The sequence below is a fragment of the Diaphorina citri genome, unplaced genomic scaffold (genome assembly GCF_000475195.1).
Source record: "Diaphorina citri unplaced genomic scaffold, Diaci psyllid genome assembly version 1.1 scaffold233, whole genome shotgun sequence".
NCBI classification, from domain to species: Eukaryota; Metazoa; Arthropoda; class Insecta; order Hemiptera; family Psyllidae; genus Diaphorina; species Diaphorina citri.
The window spans coordinates 101,385-121,768 of NW_007377670.1; the positions used below are offsets into that span (position 1 = coordinate 101,385).

General features: G+C 37.5%; 1 protein-coding gene across 1 annotated transcript in view; it reads left to right on the plus strand.

The window, feature by feature from the left end:
- Positions 1 to 20,384, plus strand: part of LOC103506396 (ABC transporter G family member 9) — a 96,145-nt gene that overhangs the window by 61,456 nt on the left and 14,305 nt on the right. The window contains exons 2-3 of the mRNA XM_008470778.3: positions 8,066 to 8,235; positions 9,311 to 9,480. Coding sequence (XP_008469000.2) covers positions 8,066 to 8,235; positions 9,311 to 9,480 — 340 coding nt within the window. The remainder of the gene's footprint in view (positions 1 to 8,065; positions 8,236 to 9,310; positions 9,481 to 20,384) is intronic.

Consider the following 20,384-nt stretch of genomic DNA (forward strand, 5'->3'; position numbering starts at 1 on the left):
TGGCGCGATGAGAGAGAGAGAAAAAGAGAAGACGATAGAAAGGAGAGAGAGAGAGTTGTGAGAGAGTAGGGCGGGAGAAGAGTATCATGACGCAGAGTGCGGGAGTATAGCCCATGTCAGGGGGGGAGGTCAAGGTCATGATGAACCTGACAACACTGTGATGGGTCACTATGTGTGCAGATATCCCACCCTCCCTCCCATCAATTACCGCCTCTCATGAACTGCTAAATGCCGCGTGTATTGGTTTACTTCAGTCCTGATGCAAGTTGCGCATAAAACAGGAAGACTCAATTTGACAGCCATTCAAAGTGGCGGATATGCCAAAGAGATAGCGATGCAAAAAGATGATGCAAATGCTTGCACGATTCCTTTAGTATTTAACAGCCTCTCAGGATGCTTCGATTATTGCCGCAGTTAAAATACGGCAGGAAGGTTTAATTTGAGATATTGACACCTAGTGTGACAAGACAAAGTATTTGCTTTCTTTACTCCACAATCCTTCTGAAAGGCCTGTCCCTTTGTGCATCGTATTTGGATTGTAAATGTTTCACAAGGTTATTTTCTGGTGTTTTCCTGTTGGCCCAGCATAAGATGGGCAGTGTTGGCTCTTGTCAATCATCTGAAGAGAGGGACATACTACCGGATGGTCATGCTATGACACAGACTAGGCCTTGCTAGGAAATAAACAAAGTTAGAACACTCATTTACCTTATTTTCTTGTTTGAACAAGACATTGTTTCTCTCTTTCTTTTGGGCTTTTGGATACAAACATCTACCATCGCATTTTTACTTTGGCAGTACCCTACCAAATTACCAAAATGAATTTGGACAAGCGATACACATTATTTGTGCATTGTAATCTACATTCTACAAGGACGAGTTATCTACTTGTTTTTCTTTTTTTTTTTTTTTTTTTTTCTTTTTGGTACCCAATCAAGTTTTGAGTTTCAAGATGGTCGTCTAACCACCAGGTGTGCTTTTGTGGCCTACTTTATTGATCATTAACAGTTTAACACGTTGACTGTCATGATCAACTGGATTACTGCAACCGTCTTAGAGAAATGAGATGAGGAAGGTGAGAGGAAGTTAAGTATGAACCTTGCAAAATAGTGGAGATGTCAGAACTCCCAGATTTTGGAAATAGGTGAAGATGTCACATTCTCAAAACACCCAGGTTTTGAAAATTGGTGGAGATGTCACAACCCCCAGATTTTCAAAATAGTGGAGATGCCTTAACTCCAAATAGTAAAATTATACGTGTCCCATTCTGAGCCTTATGTTGTAAATATTATACGTTTACTGAATTGGAAATTTAAAATTTAGTTAATAAGTTGATACAGTTCCAGACCGTCTTGAGCCTACATATTATGTCTAGCAATTAGCGTGTTAAGCCTCTTCTGAAGAAAATACATAAACCATGGAATTGGTGTCAAAAGAAGAGGAAAAATATGGTCGTAAAGGCAATCATTATTCTCCATTTCAATGTGTGCCGAGTTTCAGCTTTAGCCTATAAAAAAATTCAGAGAAATACACATCATCAAAAGTTTATGCCCAAAAACATTTCTCTTTTATTATTTTAGTATGCCCTTTCTCGCTCTCTCTCTCTCTCTCTTACTCAAACACATACATTCATACCTACGAGTATTTACCTATAAATACCTACCTACGTACCAAGAGAGAGAGAGAGAGAGAAAGTTTACTGAATAGGTATTTGAATATTATAACAGCCACATTCAACAACATTACAAGAGATCGTATTATTTTAATTATTTATTTATATTTTTTATGGAGCAAATCAAATTGTGAATGGTTTCTCTCTGTTGTATTGTCTGGTGCCAGGTCGATGAACTCTGTGGTATATTGAACAATATAAGTGCCTAAACGTTAGCATTCATCCGCTTAGTGGGGCATTGGGTGAAATAATCTGCCTTATAACTCTCTGGTTTTATGTTACCTTGGTGTTTTCGTATGAAGGCGATGGAGATTATATGGCTCACGCTGTTGGAAAGTAAGAACCATTAGTATAATCACGTTTCATTTGATTATTTCCAAACCCTGAAATTAAAAACCCGTGTAATATAATCTGAAACTTGGATGTTGGATGGTAGATATTTTGTTGATTTGAGCTTAATGCGGTTCAAGGTAGGGCATGGGTTAGGGTTTGGTTAAAAACGTACGTAGGTACATTGGTACATACAACAGTTTGACTGACTTTTGGAAACTCGAATGGTTTCTCTCCCAACACAAGGGAGGTAACTTATACCCTAACATTTGTCCTGGTCCAAAATAAGGTACGTCTACACTACAGTCGATTTTGCTGACGTCTTTCAGCGTCGATCGAATGACGCTGCTTTAGATACAACATTGCTGCTCATGTTCAATATTTGCTATTTTATACCTAAGTAGCTTAATACAAATGTGATACCTACAGAGTGCAGAATTGCAGATGTTGCCTCTGTACCTGATACCTCTTCTCAAAATCAATGTCCTGGTTTAAGAATGTGCTACTGAACAAATGACAGTGCATAAATGCATACACAATGTTCGAATGCAGTTAATTGCATCACGATGTTAGTTCACGCATGTGTTAATACAAGCAGCACACATCATGCAATGGAGTAACAATAGTAGATGACTTTCAATTTGTGCAACATGCACGCGACTATTGCAACACTGCATGTGCATAATTTGACAAAGTTCGGGTGCATAATTTTGGTCCCGCCGGAGCAGATTTTATCCTAAACGGATAATCTTCGTTCTTGGAACGGCTGGCTCTCTCCTATCCTGTCTTCCTTCTCTCTTCCTTTTCGGGACGATAAAACCTTACCAATTACGTAAAAAAAGCAATCTATTCCTCTGACAAACACGCAGTAATCTACTGCATACATAAAAGTCTCCAGATTGTTTTTCTCCACTCCAAAATTCCCGCCGGAGCAGATAATCTTCGTTCTTGGAACGGCTGGCTCTCTCTTATCCTGTCTTCCTTCTCTCTTCCTTTTCGGGACGATAAAACCTTACCAATTACAGTAAAAAAAGCAATCTATTCCTCGACAAACACGTTTTGTATCTATTGACCTATGTTTTCCATCGATCTCCTGAAATAATGCACTGAGAAAGAAAGTATAATAATGGAGCATCTCTGACAAACACGCAGTAATCTACTCTACTGCATACATAAAAGTCTCCAGATTGTTTTTCTCCACTCCAAAAATCAATGCCAATAATCATCAATTTAGAAGAAACAAAACAGAAAGTAAACAAGAATATTGTTGAGATATATTGACCGGGTGCTAGGCAGACATGAGCAAGTTTCCAAATTAAGGGTCATCGGTCTGTAGGAAGACCTTCAGCAATCACATGACCTGGCAGCCCCGCCAAAAATCCTGCCTATAATAGTCGCCATCACTTAAACACTCCTCTCTTTAGATCGGTTTAATATCTGACTTATCTTTCCTATATGCTCCAGAAACTCCAGAAGGGTTTTACATCTAGCTAGTTGATAAAGCGGTCTTTTTAATTTAATACAATTGAGGCACATAGAATAATGAGCTGATAATAAGATTTACCTACCCATTTATTCACACCTCTTGTCCAATTTATATGCACCTAAATTAATTTCATTTTAATCCATGGGCAATAAAATTATTTGTCGTTTAAGACTTCCATAATCAAAAACGGTGTTCTTTTTAATTTAATACAATTGAGGCACATAGAATAATGAGCTGATAATAAGATTTACCTCCCCATTTATTCACACCTCTTGTTCAATTTATATGCACCTAAATTAATTTCATTTTAATCCATGGGCAATAAAATTATTTGTCGTTTAAGACTTCCATAATCAAAAACGGTGTGAACTATCGAACTCTCGTATAGTAAGGATATGGAATTCAATTTTATTTATTGAGAAAAACATACAGACATGTATGCTCAAAGTAGTTATTTGTTTGGTGTAAAAATCAATAAACCTGCTAAGCTGGAAGACGGGGGTTCGAGCCAAATCGAGGGAACTATCGAACTCTCGTATAGTAAGGATATGGAATTCAATTTTATTTAATGAGAAAAACATACAGACATGTATGTTCAAAGTAGTTATTTGTTTGGTGTAAAAATCAATAAACCTGCTAAGCTGGAAGACGGGGGTTCGAGCCAAATCGAGAGATGAAATTTTATGCTCAATATGTGAGAATTTGACTATTCTTATTGTATTAGTTAGATCCATAGTCATTGGGTCGGTCGTCACGATTCATAAACAGAGAATGAAAGGATTAATGTCCTCGATGTCTAATTGTGGAGTATTTTACAGATGATTGAGAACAAGCGGGGCCCGTCCCTCCGGGAATTTTTCAATCTTGGTTAAAGAAAATCAGTATTTATGTACCTACCTATTTTATTTAATATTCAGTTTATTATTATTCTTGATTTGAGTCCTCGCTGTCTAATTGTGGAGTATTTTACAGATGATTGAGAAAAATGGACTTTTGTATCTATTGACCTATGTTTTCCATCGATCTCCTGAAATAATGCACTGAGAAAGAAAGTATAATAATGGAGCATTTCATCAGATAATATGGTAGGAGCTTCATGTGTTATATTGTAGAAGAGTGAATTTTAGGACTTGCAGGTATTCAAGGGGACTTGGTAATCTTGGTATACAAACGTAAAGGTGAACTCTACTCTGGGTGGGCTGACTACTTATCATACCTTCGCCGAAGATGGAGTTTCAAGACATCCAGAAATCACTTCCGTTTCTCTAGGAGTTCTAGGACGATACTTCCGTTTGCCTTTACATAATGTCTTGGAAAAGTAATACTCAAAAGAGAGGCGGTTAGTTATAAAGACGCTCATACTTTGTACCAATTGTACCAAATAGACAGTCCAAAAAACGACTGAATTTCACTGAAACAAAGAGGTCTAGTGTTAAAGGTCTTTAAAGGTCCGATCCCCTAAGAGCGAAGGTTATTCTAAGGATTCCACGAGCGGACGGTCGGAGTACATTTTGATTTCTTAGTTCATTGACTTTTCGTTTATCTCTTATCAGTTCACTGATAATGATTCATAATGTCCATGAGACATTTGCAATGGAAAGAAGAGGTATACTTACGCACACGAAGTATGGGTTGGCGCGCTGTCTTACCGTTGGCCAACAGTTCCCAACCATGTAAACATTTCCCAACAATGAGCCAACCCTACGATTCCCCTCGTTTATCTGTTTATCTCTTATCAGTTCACTGATAATGATTCATAATGTCCATGAGACATTTGCAATGGAAAGAAGAGGTATACTTACGCACACGAATTAGGCCTACGTTGTAGACATTTTTATTTGTCAAAAGCAGAACAATGCAGGCCATTATTCTAATTTTGTAATATTCGCTTTCGTCATGACATCATGCTGATAGCTGATAGTATGGGATCGGCTGATTTCTGATACTGATAGGGCTGATTCGGACGCAGCCCATTTTACTTCTTCAGTGAATAAACGTTCTCATTCGAAAGTTATCCCATAACGAACAGACAAACTAAATGCACAATCCTAGAAGTAAAAATTAGTTCTTCGTTCAATTAAAAAGCAATCGCCAGCCTAGTTAGCTTGGTTGGTAGTGCGTCTGCCTTGCGCTGGGCTGTGGGTTCGATTCCCGCCGGAGCAGATAATCTTCGTTCTTGGAACGGCTGGCTCTCTCTTATCCTGTCTTCCTTCTCTCTTCCTTTTCGGGACGATAAAACCTTACCAATTACAGTAAAAAAAGCAATCTATTCCTCTGACAAACACGCAGTAATCTACTGCATACATAAAAGTCTCCAGATTGTTTTTCTCCACTCCAAAAATCAATGCCAATAATCATCAATTTAGAAGAAGCAAAACAGAAAGTAAACAAGAATATTGTTGAGATATATTGACCGGGTGCTGGGTAGACATGAGCAAGTTTCCAAATTAAGGGTCATCGGTCTGTAGGAAGACCTTCAGCAATCACATGACCTGGCAGCCCCGCCAAAAATCCAACAATGCAATCTGCAGGGTTCAACAACCCTTGGGATTTCTGCGCAACCTTGCATTGTTTTATCCAATGCAACTCTTTTCATAATTCTGGGATCCAAAGCTTCATCTGATAATTTGGTAGGAGCTTCATGTGTTATATTGTAGAAGAGTGAATTTTAGGACTTGCAGGTATTCAAGGGGACTTGGTAATCTTGGTATACAAATTGTAAGGAGTGCAGTTTTGGCCTAATTCAGGAACAAAGAAGCCAACATTTCATTAAATTTTGGTTCAGGTATTTCTTCCGGGTTTACTTTTTACAGACGTTACGAAATCATTTTATCCAAATATAAAATCTCACAAGGTCACTAAGTTTTACGAGCACTAAATCGTATGCAAATTGCATGCAAAAATTTGGACTCGCAATATGGAATATCAATATCAATGTAAATTGGGTAGGTACCTGCTAGGTAGTTACCCAAAACTAATGTTATAGATACCTATCTCAAACAAAAACTCCCAAAAATTAATTTGTAGAAAAGGTAACTGATTCGAACCTGCAGAGAGAACAACAAATAAAGAAGGTAATCAAGTTAAGTAAAAAAAAAAGAGTTACTTGCGATCAAGTACATTTACAAATTGGTGGTGACTCCAAAACTCCAGGGTATAACACCATTTGACAACCTTGAATTCAAGGTTCCCATTTTAATCACTAATCGCCAAACGTGCCGTCGACCGAGACAAATATGACTTCCTATATGATGTCAAATATGAAATCCATCTTGTTACGAATATTTTACGAAAAATTGGTAATGAACGGATAAATAGGTAAGCATGAAAATGAGATAAGCATGCAAAAGAATAACCATACAAAAGAGATAAAAGGAGGGAGAGTAGTGATGACGAGGGAGAGAGTAAAACAAGGAGGTTTGAAGAGGTTATTAGAATAAACAAAACCGATCATTCACCTCTAAGGGGCAGGGGGCCATACGGTCGTATATATTTATAGCATGAAAATGAGATAAGCATGCAAAAGAATAACCATACAAAAGAGATAAAAGGAGGGAGAGTAGTGATGACAAGGGAGAGAGCAATACAAGGAGGTTTGAAGAGGTTATTAGAATAAACAAAACCGATCATTCACCTCTAAGGGGCAGGGGGCCATACGGTCGTATATATTTATGTTATTATTTTGCTAATAATAATAAATCATTGCTAATAAAATGCGAATTCTTATGATTCGCAAAAACACTTGAGAAATTATTTGTTTCGTGTTATTTTCTTATTTTTCACTATTACTCAATTTTTGGCATAGAATATCCTAACCCAACCACTGGGAAAACATTTTTTTTTACATTAATATTGCCGAGACCATTTATTTTAATGTTACAAATATGTAACACCAGTAATTTAGGGGCTAACCTCACCCAGCGGTTACTCAATTTTTGGCATAGAATATCCTAACCTAACCATTGGGAAAACATTTTTTTTTTTAACATTAATATTGCCGAGACCATTTATTTTAATGTTACAAATATGTAACACCAGTAATTTAGGGGCTAACCTCACCCAGCCTGAGTGGGTGTTACTCAATTTTTGGCATAGAATATCCTAACCCAACCATTGGGAAAACATTTTTTTTTTTTTACATTAATATTGCCGAGACCATTTATTTTAATGTTACAAATATGTAACACCAGTAATTTAGGGGCTAACCTCACCCAGCCTGAGTGGGGCGGGAAGACAGCACGCAATCCGGGTAGGTATTACATCAAGTTATTTGTTTGAAGTCAAACAACTTTGTTTAACATCAAACTTCAGTGATTCATCGGACCATCGGGAACTAGTGCATTCAAGGTGCTATCGGCTCTGACTTTATGTTGTATTTTATGAACCTCTTTATTTCAATTCAAGGTGCTATCGGCTCTGACTTTATGTTGTATTTTATGAACCTCTTTATTTCAATTTCTCGTTTTAACTTACCTCTTTCTTTTCGACCTCCGCACTCATTATGCTTTCAATTAGCAATGGCGTCTCGATTTTTGCGACATTTGTGTTCCCCCTTTCTTTTCTTCTTGTGTCCCCAGAGTGGTGAGCAATATACCATCCCTACCACCCGAGAAGTACCCCCTCTCGCATCGTCCCCTGGAATTGGTGTTCAGTGGTTTATCCGTAACCCTAGACAAGCGCCCTATACTCAAAGATGTCAGCGGCGTGGTCAAGCCTGGAGAACTCCTTGCCGTTATGGGACCATCAGGTAGGTACCGTGTCAACTGTCAACCCTGGGTACCAACATTTTGGGAGGTCCGTCTCAGATTGGGAGCGTAGACGCGCGGCTTTTATTAGTGCGCAGTAGTCTGCAAAACCATACTGCGCCCAAGACCTTATTCACCGGCGTAATCGACCTGGTATTTCATATTTGGAATGACCAACCTGGTGTTTCAGTAATGACAAACTCGTAAATTGCATTGATAACTTCTAGGTTTCACTATCTCCAATAGATCGAGTTGAATTCATGAATCACACCTATCTATGAACGGAGGGGGGAACACAAATGTCGCAAAAATCGAGACGCCATTGCTAATTGAAAGCATAATGAGTACGGAGGTCGTTATGGTTATGCAAATTGTTTGCGCTAGGCAAATAATGTGTGCAAAGTAGGAGAAGTGTTTGGGAATGAAAATAACAAATTGGAAACTAGTGGCGGCAAATAATGTGTGCAAAGTAGGAGAAGTGTTTGGGAATGAAAATAACAAATTGGAAACTAGTGGCGGTGAAGCAGAAGCATTATTAGGGACTACCAGCTGGTCTAACTTGTTCTTTACTACGGGGAAAAAATTATTAATCCAAATGAGAGCTTCTATGAAATGTCTTTGTAGGGCCATCGGCTATTTGAGTCATTCCCCTAACACCATTTTCGGTTGGGTAATTGTTGGACCTTACGTTACATTTTGATGGCTGAGAAAATGTATGGGTTGGCGCGCTGTCTTACCGTTGGCCAACAGTTCCCAACCATGTAAACATTTCCCAAAGATGAGCCAACCCTACGATTCCCCAACTATCGATGTTCTTAGGGATGTAATTTGCGACCTGATTAGATCTTTTGTGACTTCCCTAAAGTTTGATGGCTGGGAAAATGTATGGGTTGGCGCGCTGTCTTACCGTTGGCCAACAGTTCCCAACCATGTAAACATTTCCCAACAATGAGCCAACCCTACGATTCCCCAACTATCGATGTTGTTAGGGATGTAATTGCGACCTGATTAGATCTTTTGTGACTTCCCTAAAGTTTAAGTATAAGACACTCATGTTTGATTTCTGGTCGATTTCAGGCTGCGGCAAGACAACCCTACTCAACTGCTTGGCAGGCCGGGTCAAGTTGGACTCTGGTGTTATCCGTCTGAATAAGGAACGGCTCAACAAGCGATGGAAGAGGAAAATCTGCTACGTCCTCCAACAAGACATTTTCTTTCCCGAGCTCACACTGAGACAAACTTTAGAAGTAAGTATTGCGGATGAAGACGAGACAGTAAGCAGGTGCCCAGTCAGCACACACGATTGGATGTAAGGCTCGAATCAAGCTTACAAATTCACCTGTGTAAGTTGGATGACATCCAGTCTGTAAGATTAAGGAACTTTATCCTATAGAGATAAGGTTCGTTCTAGCAACGGCTGGCCTCCTCCTCCTCCTCCTCCTCCAAAACAAACATTGAAGTATACGGTGAAACGGTGCCGTTTCGACATGTACTGTTGGCTTTTGGTGGCTAGTTGGCTACTAATAGGGTTGAGACATTGGTGGCTTTAGGAGCTTTATCCTATAGACTATAGAGGTAACGTTCGTTCTAGCAACGGCTGGCCTCCTCCTCCAAAACAAACATGGCAGTATACGGTGAAACGGTGCCGTTTCGACATGTACTGTTGGCTTTTGGTGGCTAGTTAGCTACTAATAGGGTTGAGACATTGGTGGAGACGCCAGAACTCCCATTTCATGCAATATACTCCCATCTATGATTCAAAACAAAAATGATCTGATTATTTTTACTGATTCATACAGAAGGAAACCAAAAGAACATCAAAATTCAAAGGTGGAAATTGGAAAATAAATTGTGGAACTGAATGACCCCCACAAAACCTAACTAAAGTCACCTAAACCATTTTACCCCTCTGAATTTATGAATTTAACCCTTTGAATTTTTGATTCATACAGAAGGAAACCAAAAGAACATCAAAATTCAAAGGTGGAAATTGGAAAATAAATCGTGGAACTGAATGACCCCCACAAAACCTAACTAAAGTCACCTAAACCATTTTACCCCTCTGAATTTATGAATTTAACCCTCTGAATTTATTAAAAAATTCCCTAACTAATCCATGCCCCACTGTTTTGATTCCAGTACTCTGCACTATTAAGATTACCAGACTCACTGAGTAGAGAACAGAAAATGACCTATGTAGATCATATCATCAAATTCCCTTACTAATCCATGCCCCATTGTTTTGATTCCAGTACTCTGCACTATTAAGATTACCAGACTCACTGAGTAGAGAACAGAAAATGACCTATGTAGATCATATCATCAATGTCCTAGACTTGGCTAACTGTCAACATACAAGTAAGCTAGTCCCTTGTTATCAGATAGGATCTAGGGAACAGATTGAAAGGGTTACTCCTGAGTTTTCAGGAAGAGTTAATCAAGTGAAAATTGGGGTCCTTATAAATAATAATAAGTGTTGACTAAACAATACAAAGATATCACAGCTGTCAACAGCGATAACAAGTTGAATACATCAGTTCTCAATGGATCACTAATACAATAAGAATAGTCAAATTCTCACAAATTGAGCATAAAATTTTATCCCTCGATTTGGTTCGAACCCCCGTCTTCCAGCTTAGCAGGTTTATTGATTTTTACACCAAACAAATAACTACTTTGAGCATACATGTCTCTATGTTTTTCTCATTAAATAAAATTCAATTCCATATCCTTACTATACGAGAGTTCGATAGTTCCTTAAAACCGACCACGTGTTATCAGATGCATGCCGCATACATCAAAATTATGCACCCGAACTTTGTCAAATTATGCACATGCAGTGTTGCAATAGTCGCGTGCATGATGCACAAATTGAAAGTCATCTACTATTGTTACTCCATTGCATGATGTGTGCTGCTTGTATTAACACATGCGTGAACTAACATCGTGATGCAATTAACTGCATTCGAACATTGTGTATGCATTTATGCACTGTCATTTGTTCAGTAGCACATTCTTAAACCAGGACATTGATTTTGAGAAGAGGTATCAGGTTTGAGAAGAGGTATCTGCACTCTGTAGGTATCACATTTGTATTTAGCTACTTAGCTATAAAATAGCAAATATTGAACATGAGCAGCAATGTTGTATCCAAAGCAGCGTCAGTCGATCGATATCGCCTGAAAGACGTCAGCAAAATCGACTGTAGTGTAGACGTACCTTAATTTGGACCAGGACAAATGTTAGGGTATAGATTACCTCCCTTGTGTTGGGAGAGAAACCACTCAAATCTCCAAAAGTCAGTCAAACTGTTGTATGTACCTACGTACGTTTTTAACCATACCCTAACCCATGCCCTACCTTGAACCGCATTAAGCTCAAATCAACAAAATATCTACCATCCAACATCCAAGTTTCAGATTATATTACTGAAAGACGTCAGCAAAATCGACTGTAGTGTAGACGTACCTTATTTTGGACCAGGACAAATGTTAGGGTATAAGTTACCTCCCTTGTGTTGGGAGAGAAACCATTCGAGTTTCCAAAAGTCAGTCAAACTGTTGTATGTACCAATGTACCTACGTACGTTTTTAACCAAACCCTAACCCATGCCCTACCTTGAACCGCATTAAGCTCAAATCAACAAAATATCTACCATCCAACATCCAAGTTTCAGATTATATTACACGGGTTTTTAATTTCAGGGTTTGGAAATAATCAAATGAAACGTGATTATACTAATGGTTCTTACTTTCCAACAGCGTGAGCCATATAATCTCCATCGCCTTCATACGAAAACACCAAGGTAACATAAAACCAGAGAGTTATAAGGCAGATTATTTCACCCAATGCCCCACTAAGCGGATGAATGCTAACGTTTAGGCACTTATATTGTTCAATATACCACAGAGTTCATCGACCTGGCACCAGACAATACAACAGAGAGAAACCATTCACAATTTGATTTGCTCCATAAAAAATATAAATAAATAATTAAAATAATACGATCTCTTGTAATGTTGTTGAATGTGGCTGTTATAATATTCAAATACCTATTCAGTAAACTTTCTCTCTCTCTCTCTTGGTACGTAGGTAGGTATTTATAGGTAAATACTCGTAGGTATGAATGTATGTGTGTGAGTGAGAGAGAGAGAACTTGGTACGTAGGTAGGTATTTATAGGTAAATACTCGTAGGTATGAATGTATGTGTGTGAGTGAGAGAGAGAGAAAGAGAGAGAGAGAGAGAGAGAGAGAGAGAGAGAGAGAGAGAGAGAGAGAGAGAGAGAGAGAGAGAGAGAGAGACCATGTAGAAGAGAGAGAGAGAGAGAGAGAGAGAGAGAGAGAGAGAGAGAGAGAGAGAGAGAGAGAGAGAGAGAGAGAGAGAGAGCGAGAAAGGGCATACTAAAATAATAAAAGAGAAATGTTTTTGGGCATAAACTTTTGATGATGTGTATTTCTCTGAATTTTTTTATAGGCTAAAGCTGAAACTCGGCACACATTGAAATGGAGAATAATGATTGCCTTTACGACCATATTTTTCCTCTTCTTTTGACACCAATTCCATGGTTTATGTATTTTCTTCAGAAGAGGCTTAACACGCTAATTGCTAGACATAATATGTAGGCTCAAGACGGTCTGGAACTGTATCAACTTATTAACTAAATTTTAAATTTCCAATTCAGTAAACGTATAATATTTACAACATAAGGCTCAGAATGGGACACGTATAATTTAGACATAATATGTAGGCTCAAGACGGCCTGGTACTATATCAACTTATTAACTAAATTTTAAATTTCCAATTCAGTAAACGTATAATATTTACAACATAAGGCTCAGAATGGGACACGTATAATTTTACTATTTGGAGTTAAGGCATCTCCACTATTTTGAAAATCTGGGGGTTGTGACATCTCCACCAATTTTCAAAACCTGGGTGTTTTGAGAATGTGACATCTTCACCTATTTCCAAAATCTGGGAGTTCTGACATCTCCACTATTTTGCAAGGTTCATACTTAACTTCCTCTCACCTTCCTCATCTCATTTCTCTAAGACGGTTGCAGTAATCCAGTTGATCATGACAGTCAACGTGTTAAACTGTTAATGATCAATAAAGTAGGCCACAAAAGCACACCTGGTGGTTAGACGACCATCTTGAAACTCAAAACTTGATTGGGTACCAAAAAGAAAAAAAAAAAAAAAAAAAAAGAAAAAAGACACGAGAGAGGTATACGATAAAGCGTAGGGACGCTTGGGAACATTGCGGGGGACGTAACCAACCACGAAAAAAGAAATTCTTCTTGTTCTTGCTAATCTGATCACATCGTTTTCTTTGGTTTTTGCGTTTTGTATCTGCTAATTTGGCTGTTTTTCTGAGTATCCTGTGGTGGTGTAGTGGTCAAGGCGCTCGACTGGTTAACAGGAGGGCGTGGGTTCAATCCCAGCCGAGGTATGGAATTTTATCCTCAATATAATTTGAGAATTTGACTACAATAATAGTAGTAGCCTACTGCTGGAGTAAAGGGACTTTTCAGTCCTATGCGAGCAGTATAAATAAGCACTATTATTATTATTCAGATGATTGACAAGACCCAACACTGCCCATCTTATGCTGGGCCAATAGGAAAACACCAGAAAATAACCTTGTGAAACATTTACAATCCAAATACGAGTGCAAAGGGACAGCCTTTCAGAAGGATTGTGGAGTAAAAGCAAATACTTTGTCTTGTCACACTAGGTGTCAATATCTCAAATTAAACCTTCCTGCCGTATTTACTGCGCAATAATCGAAGCATCTGGAAGGCTGTTAAATACTAAAGGAATCTTGCAAGCATCTTTTTGCATCGCTATCTCTTTGCATATCCGCCACTTTTGAATGGCTGTCAAATTGAGCCTTCCTGTTTATGCACAACTTGCATCGTGCAAGCATTTGCATCATCTTTTTGCATCGCTATCTCTTTGCATATCCGCCACTTTTGAATGGCTGTCAAATTGAGTCTTCCTGTTTATGCGCAACTTGCATCAGGACTGAAGTAAGCCAATACGACGGCATTTACAGTTCATGAGAGCAGGTAATTGATGGGAGGGAGGGTGGGATGGCATAGTGACCCACTCACAGTGTTGTCAGGTCATTGACCTCCCCCCCTGACATGGGCTATACTCCCGCACTCTGGTCATGATACCGCGCTACTCTCTCTCTCTCTCTTTTTCTCTCTCTATCTTTCTCTCTCTCTCTCTCTCTCTCTCTCTCTCTCTCTCTCTCTCCATATGTATATTGAAAACGGGGAAAAAATCTCTCTTCTTTAAAACTTGTATGGTGGGGCAAACGACCAAATCTCACCGTGGTTACGCTTTGGATTCGGAGGTTCGATGGTTCGAGTCAAAGAGAAGTGATAAAATTTAGCACATAAAAGGACTTTCAAGTGTAACACGAACAGAATAGGCAAATAATATTCCACTTATTAAGCAGATAATAATAGGTAAAGCATCTGAAAACTTATCACTGTTATGAGATAGATTTCTGCTCTAGTACGAAAAAAAAAATATATACATATATATGGTAGGTACTTACATATTATGTGAGACTTTGGGAGTCAGAGTATTCTTTCTAAAAGAGGGGTTACATCCTAAAGACATCTTTCGAAATCCTATGAACGCCTTATGAATATGCAATGTGCGCTATTAGAAACATTGATGAACCAGAAAACCAGATCAACATGAGTTTCTAATACCGAATTAAAATTAGTTTTTACACCAAGTTACTCAATTTCTTTTCAACTTTTCCCTCCTTCAATCTCTTCTATTTTCTTTAATTTTCACTGAATTGAAATTATTACGTCTTTGTTTTTTTTTAATGTCCTTCTCAATATTCTCAAGCTCAACACGAGAGCGCAATAAAAACAAAACAGATAGGCCATATAATGCTAATCATGCACATGTAAACAATCCAGGCAGAACAACCCAGAACCCCAGAATCTTGACAAGGTAGAGCTAGGTACCTATATCTGCTACAACACCACCACAGTGTCCTTGTCGAACATAGTACCAAGTCGACGACACACGGTCAAACCTCGCGAAATACTGGTCAACAGACCGTACAATAACAACAAAGAGTAGAAGAGTTCCTGGAGTAAAATAAAGCTACCTACATAAAAAAAAGCAAAATTGATCTATTGTTAATTGAAAGAAGCAGAAGAATGATGAAAGGAATACGTCTCTTCTGAAGGTAGGGTGAGACAAGAGGTAGTAGGTACCGAACCTTAACTGGAAAAGCCGAGCAGCTTTTGAAAAAAGTAGAGTTTATTTACTGACAACGCGCAACGTTGATGGAAACGTAACTCCTCTGACATGTTTGTGAATAAATGAGAAATTTACATTTTGATAAAATATTTGGAAATGTAATCCAAATAATGATGCATATACTACGTGTCCACGGGTACACTTGACTTCATAATGATCAAATCACCCAACACACAACACAATTGCGTGATAAGAGATCGATGGAAAACATAGGTCAATACTCAAAAGATACAAAAGTCCATTTTTCTCAATCATCTGTAAAATACTCCACAATTAGACAGCGAGGACATTAATCCTTTCATTCTCTGTGGTTTACAAACCCAGCGAACAATAACAGTTATTCTGGGTACCTCATACATCCAGATACCTATAGTACTCCTATAGGAGTACCTGACAACGTTTTCTTCTCTGGCCGCCACTGGTTACTCCAGGTAATAGTAAGACCATTATCAATTCAAAAAATGAACCACTACATATCTCTGAGCCAATAATAAATAATAATCAAGAAAAACAAACCCAGCGAACAATAACAGTTATTCTGGGTACCTCATACATCCAGATACCTATAGTACTCCTATAGGAGTACCTGACAACTATTTCTATGTACTCATACGGGTCGTAAATTTGACTATGAACTGTAACTTCACTATAAGGAGGTGTGAATCTGTCATCTATACCGTCTATACCTTCAAATTATTAGGTAGTCTAATTAGCACTAGTTGCTGAAGGACCATTAATGTCAATAAATCTGGGCAAGGATAAAGTCTTCTAGTCCTCCATGAAAAACCTCTCGTAATTGCCTACTTCAATAATGTGATGTAAATAATTAATACAATTTCACAAAGGAAGGAGGTGTCTGTGAGTTCCTCATTTAAATTTTCATATTACTGATTACTTTGTCTTCTATAAGTTTATTTAGGTGGCACTGTGGCAACTAGGTATCTAAATGCAAGAGATTGTCAATATAGGTTGTCATCATTCTTGGAAAAATGAGACCAAAGCTCAGTTCATTGGACGTTTCAGTCCTATACAAGTTTGTTATAAATATTAATATATTCTATTTATATTCTCAAAGATGACCTTATAGAATCCTAGAGGAATAGTATAACTAGGGGGTTCTTATCTTGAGCATTTACTTCATTTAGGTGACACTGTCACAACTAGGTATCTAAATGCAAGAGATTGTCAAGTATCAAAGTTTATTTCATATTTCAACATTCTATGTCAATAGGTTGTCATCTTTCTTGGAAAAATGAGACCAAAGCTCAGTTCATTGGACTTTTCAGTCCTATACAAGTTTGTTATAAACATTAATAATTATATTCTATTTATATTCTCAAAGATGACCTTATAGAATCCTAGAGGAATAGTATAACTAGGGGGTTCTTATCTTGAGCATTTACTTCCCATGAGGTTAGCGATTTCGTAATGGATCGTTTTGGCCTTTTGAACCTTTGCATTTTGAACCCCTGGCACCTATTCATTATGTTTAACATTTTGAATTTTGAGTCATGTGTATACAATATCAGGAAACATTTTATTCACCTTTGTACGATTAATGTGCATAGGTAATTTTATTTTATCCAGGAACTAGGTACGAGCAGTATCGAGACATTTTCTGATAGGATCGGATGTCAAAAATAGAATGATGGTTATTTATCAGCAGATTATTTTATCAAATTTCCTAAAATATATTAATCAGTAGCTCTAACACTCGTATTTATGAACAAGAATGATCGTTCTTAGATCAGTCTCAAGTCAAAATTGACCAATCAAATGCCGTTTACCTACCTACTTCACATTGAAGAGAATTTTTCAGAGATCACCATCAGTCAGTCATTCATATAGGAGATTGTCCCTTATAAGGTGTTTGTGATTGCAATCGCTAGCACATAGACCATCAACTCGTATCAAGAAAGTTAATAAAAGTATCTGCTCTAAAAACGCCACATAAGCGTCCGAATCGATGAACATTCTTCCTATTGTTAATGTTGTGAACTTTGTTGGAGTTAAAAATAGTTCGATAAGCCCAAGAGCAAGGTTTAGTTGTTGTCTTCCTTCTTGTGGGTGAGGGTCTTTGTATACCTACCATTATATGTAGGTACCTACGTATTCTTCGGCCAATATGGATAGATTTTACCAGGCTACGTAGTTGTTTACCATGAGGCTGGAGTCGTTTGTACTGAATTGTTGATGGTTTGACTTACTAACCTGAAACAGATTAAAGAAATTTCAAATTTATAAGTTTACCTACTTCACATTGAAGAGAATTTTTCAGAGATCACCATGAGTCAGTCAGTCAGTCATTCATATAGGAGATTGTCCCTTATAAGGTGTTTGTGCTTGCAATCGCTAGCACATAGACCATCAACTCGTATTCACATTGAAGATAATTTTCCAGAGATCACCATCAGTCAGTCAGTCAGTCATTCATATAGGAGATTGTCCCTTATAAGGTGTTTGTGCTTGCAATCGCTAGCACATAGACCATCAACTCGTATCAAGAAAGTTAATAAAAGTATCTGCTCTAAAAACGCCACATAAGCGTCCGAATTACCGGATGTTGCTCTAGCAATTTATTTTTAAAATTTGGTACAAGGAACAAGTAGAAGTAAAGTTCAACGACTGGTTCCAATAATTTTTACACCCAATACCAAGAGAGTCGAAACTTTAAATTGCTTTTTCACATGTGAATGGATCTTGTTCTTATGATATAAGAAGATTTACTAGGCTACGTAGTTGTTTACCATGAGGCTGGAGTCGTTTGTACTGAATTGTTGATGGTTTGAGTTACTAACCTGAAACAGATTACTTGAACCAGCTGTCACATGACGAATAGGTAGACATTGGCAGTGCCTCTTCATGCTACAAACATTTCATACTTTGGTGAGTTTAGGTACTTTGCGGAATACTTTTACTTTTTAAAGAGAGTGTAAGTATCTTGATGTGGATACTTTCAATCTCTTTGACTTGAATTTTCGCTTTCAAACGGTAAGAAGATATTTGATTTCTACAATATTGCGGATTAGTTATTTCAGGAACATTGTAGGTAATTTCACACCAAACAATACTCGTAAGTAGGTATATCTATGTGAAATAAACCTAGATAAGTACCTAGGTTTTGTTAGTTCGTGATTTTCTTGTCTGATTTGTAATTATTATTTTAAGGTGACACTGTGACAACTAGGTATCTAAATGCAAGAGATTGTCAAGTATCAAAGTTTATTTCATATTTCAACACTCTATGTCAATAGGTTGTCATCTTTCTTGGAAAAATGAGACCAAAGCTCAGTTCATTGGACGTTTCAGTCCTATACAAGTTTCTTATAAACATTAATAATTATATTCTATTTAGGTATATTCTCAAAGATGACCTTATAGAATCCTAGAGGAATAGTATAACTAGGGGGTTCTTATCTTGAGCATTTACTTCCCATGAGGTTAGCGATTTCGTAATGGATCGTTTTGTCCTTTTGAACCTTTGCATTTTGAACCCCTGGCACATATTTATTTATGTTTAACATTTTGAATTTTGAGTCATGTGTATACAATATCAGGAAACATTTTATTCACCTTTGTACGATTAAAGTGCATAGGTAATTTTATTTTATCCAGGAACTAGGTACGAGCAGTATCGAGACATTTTCTGATATGCTTGAGGATCGGATGCCAAAAATAGAATGATGGTTATTTATCAGCAGATTATTTTATCAAATTTCCTAAAATATATTAATCAGTAGCCCTAAGTTTCCTTGTCTTCCTTCTTGTGGGTGAGGGTCTTTGTATACCTACCAATGACCTACCATTATATGTAGGTACCTACGTATTCTTCGGCCAATATGGATAGATTTTACTAGGCTACGTAGTTGTTTACCATGAGGCTGGAGTCGTTTGTACTGAATTGTTGATGGTTTGAGTTACTAACCTGAAACAGATTGTTTTGAGTTCATTGCTTCTTTGTTTCTGTTCTGTAATTGTATAGTCCTACTTTTTGGCATCAACATAATAATTATAGTAGGTATTACCATTTCATGTACCTTCGTGTCAAGTTTGTTATCTAGTTTCACATTCCTGTGTATTCTGCTTGATTATAAACGACGCTCTGATTTTGAGTTCATTGCTTCTTTGTTTCTGTTCTGTAATTGTATAGTCCTACTTTTTGGCATCAACATAATAATTATAGTGGGTATTACCATTTCATGTACCTTCGTGTCAAGTTTGTTATCTAGTTTCACATTCCTGTGTATTCTGCTTGATTATAAACGACGCTCTGTTTATACGTTATTGCATGGTTCTCTCTGTTTTCGCCTGCAATATTGTTTGCTCAGATAATTGCATGACATATTAGTTCACATGTCTAGTTGTCTGGTCTGACTTCTACTTCTCCGTCTGATGTCTGACTTGAACCAGCTGTCACATGACGAATAGGTAGACATTGGCAGTGCCTCTTCATGCTACAAACATTTCATACTTTGGTGAGTTTAGGTACTTTGCGGAATACTTTTACTTTTTAAAGATAGTGTAAGTATCTTGATGTGGATACTTTCAGAACTTTCAATCTCTTTGACTTGAATTTTCGCTTTCAAACGGTAAGAAGATATTTGATTTCTACAATATTGCGGATTAGTTATTTCAGGAACATTGTAGGTAATTTCACACCAAACAATAAGTAGGTATATCTATGTGAAATAAACCTAGATAAGTACCTAGGTTTTGTTAGTTCGTGATTTTCTTGTCTGATTTGTAATTATTATTCTCTAGACTGTGAAATAAACCTAGATAAGTAGGTTTTGTTAGTTCGTGATTTTCTTGTCTGATTTGTAATTATTATTCTCTAGATTTTTCAAGAG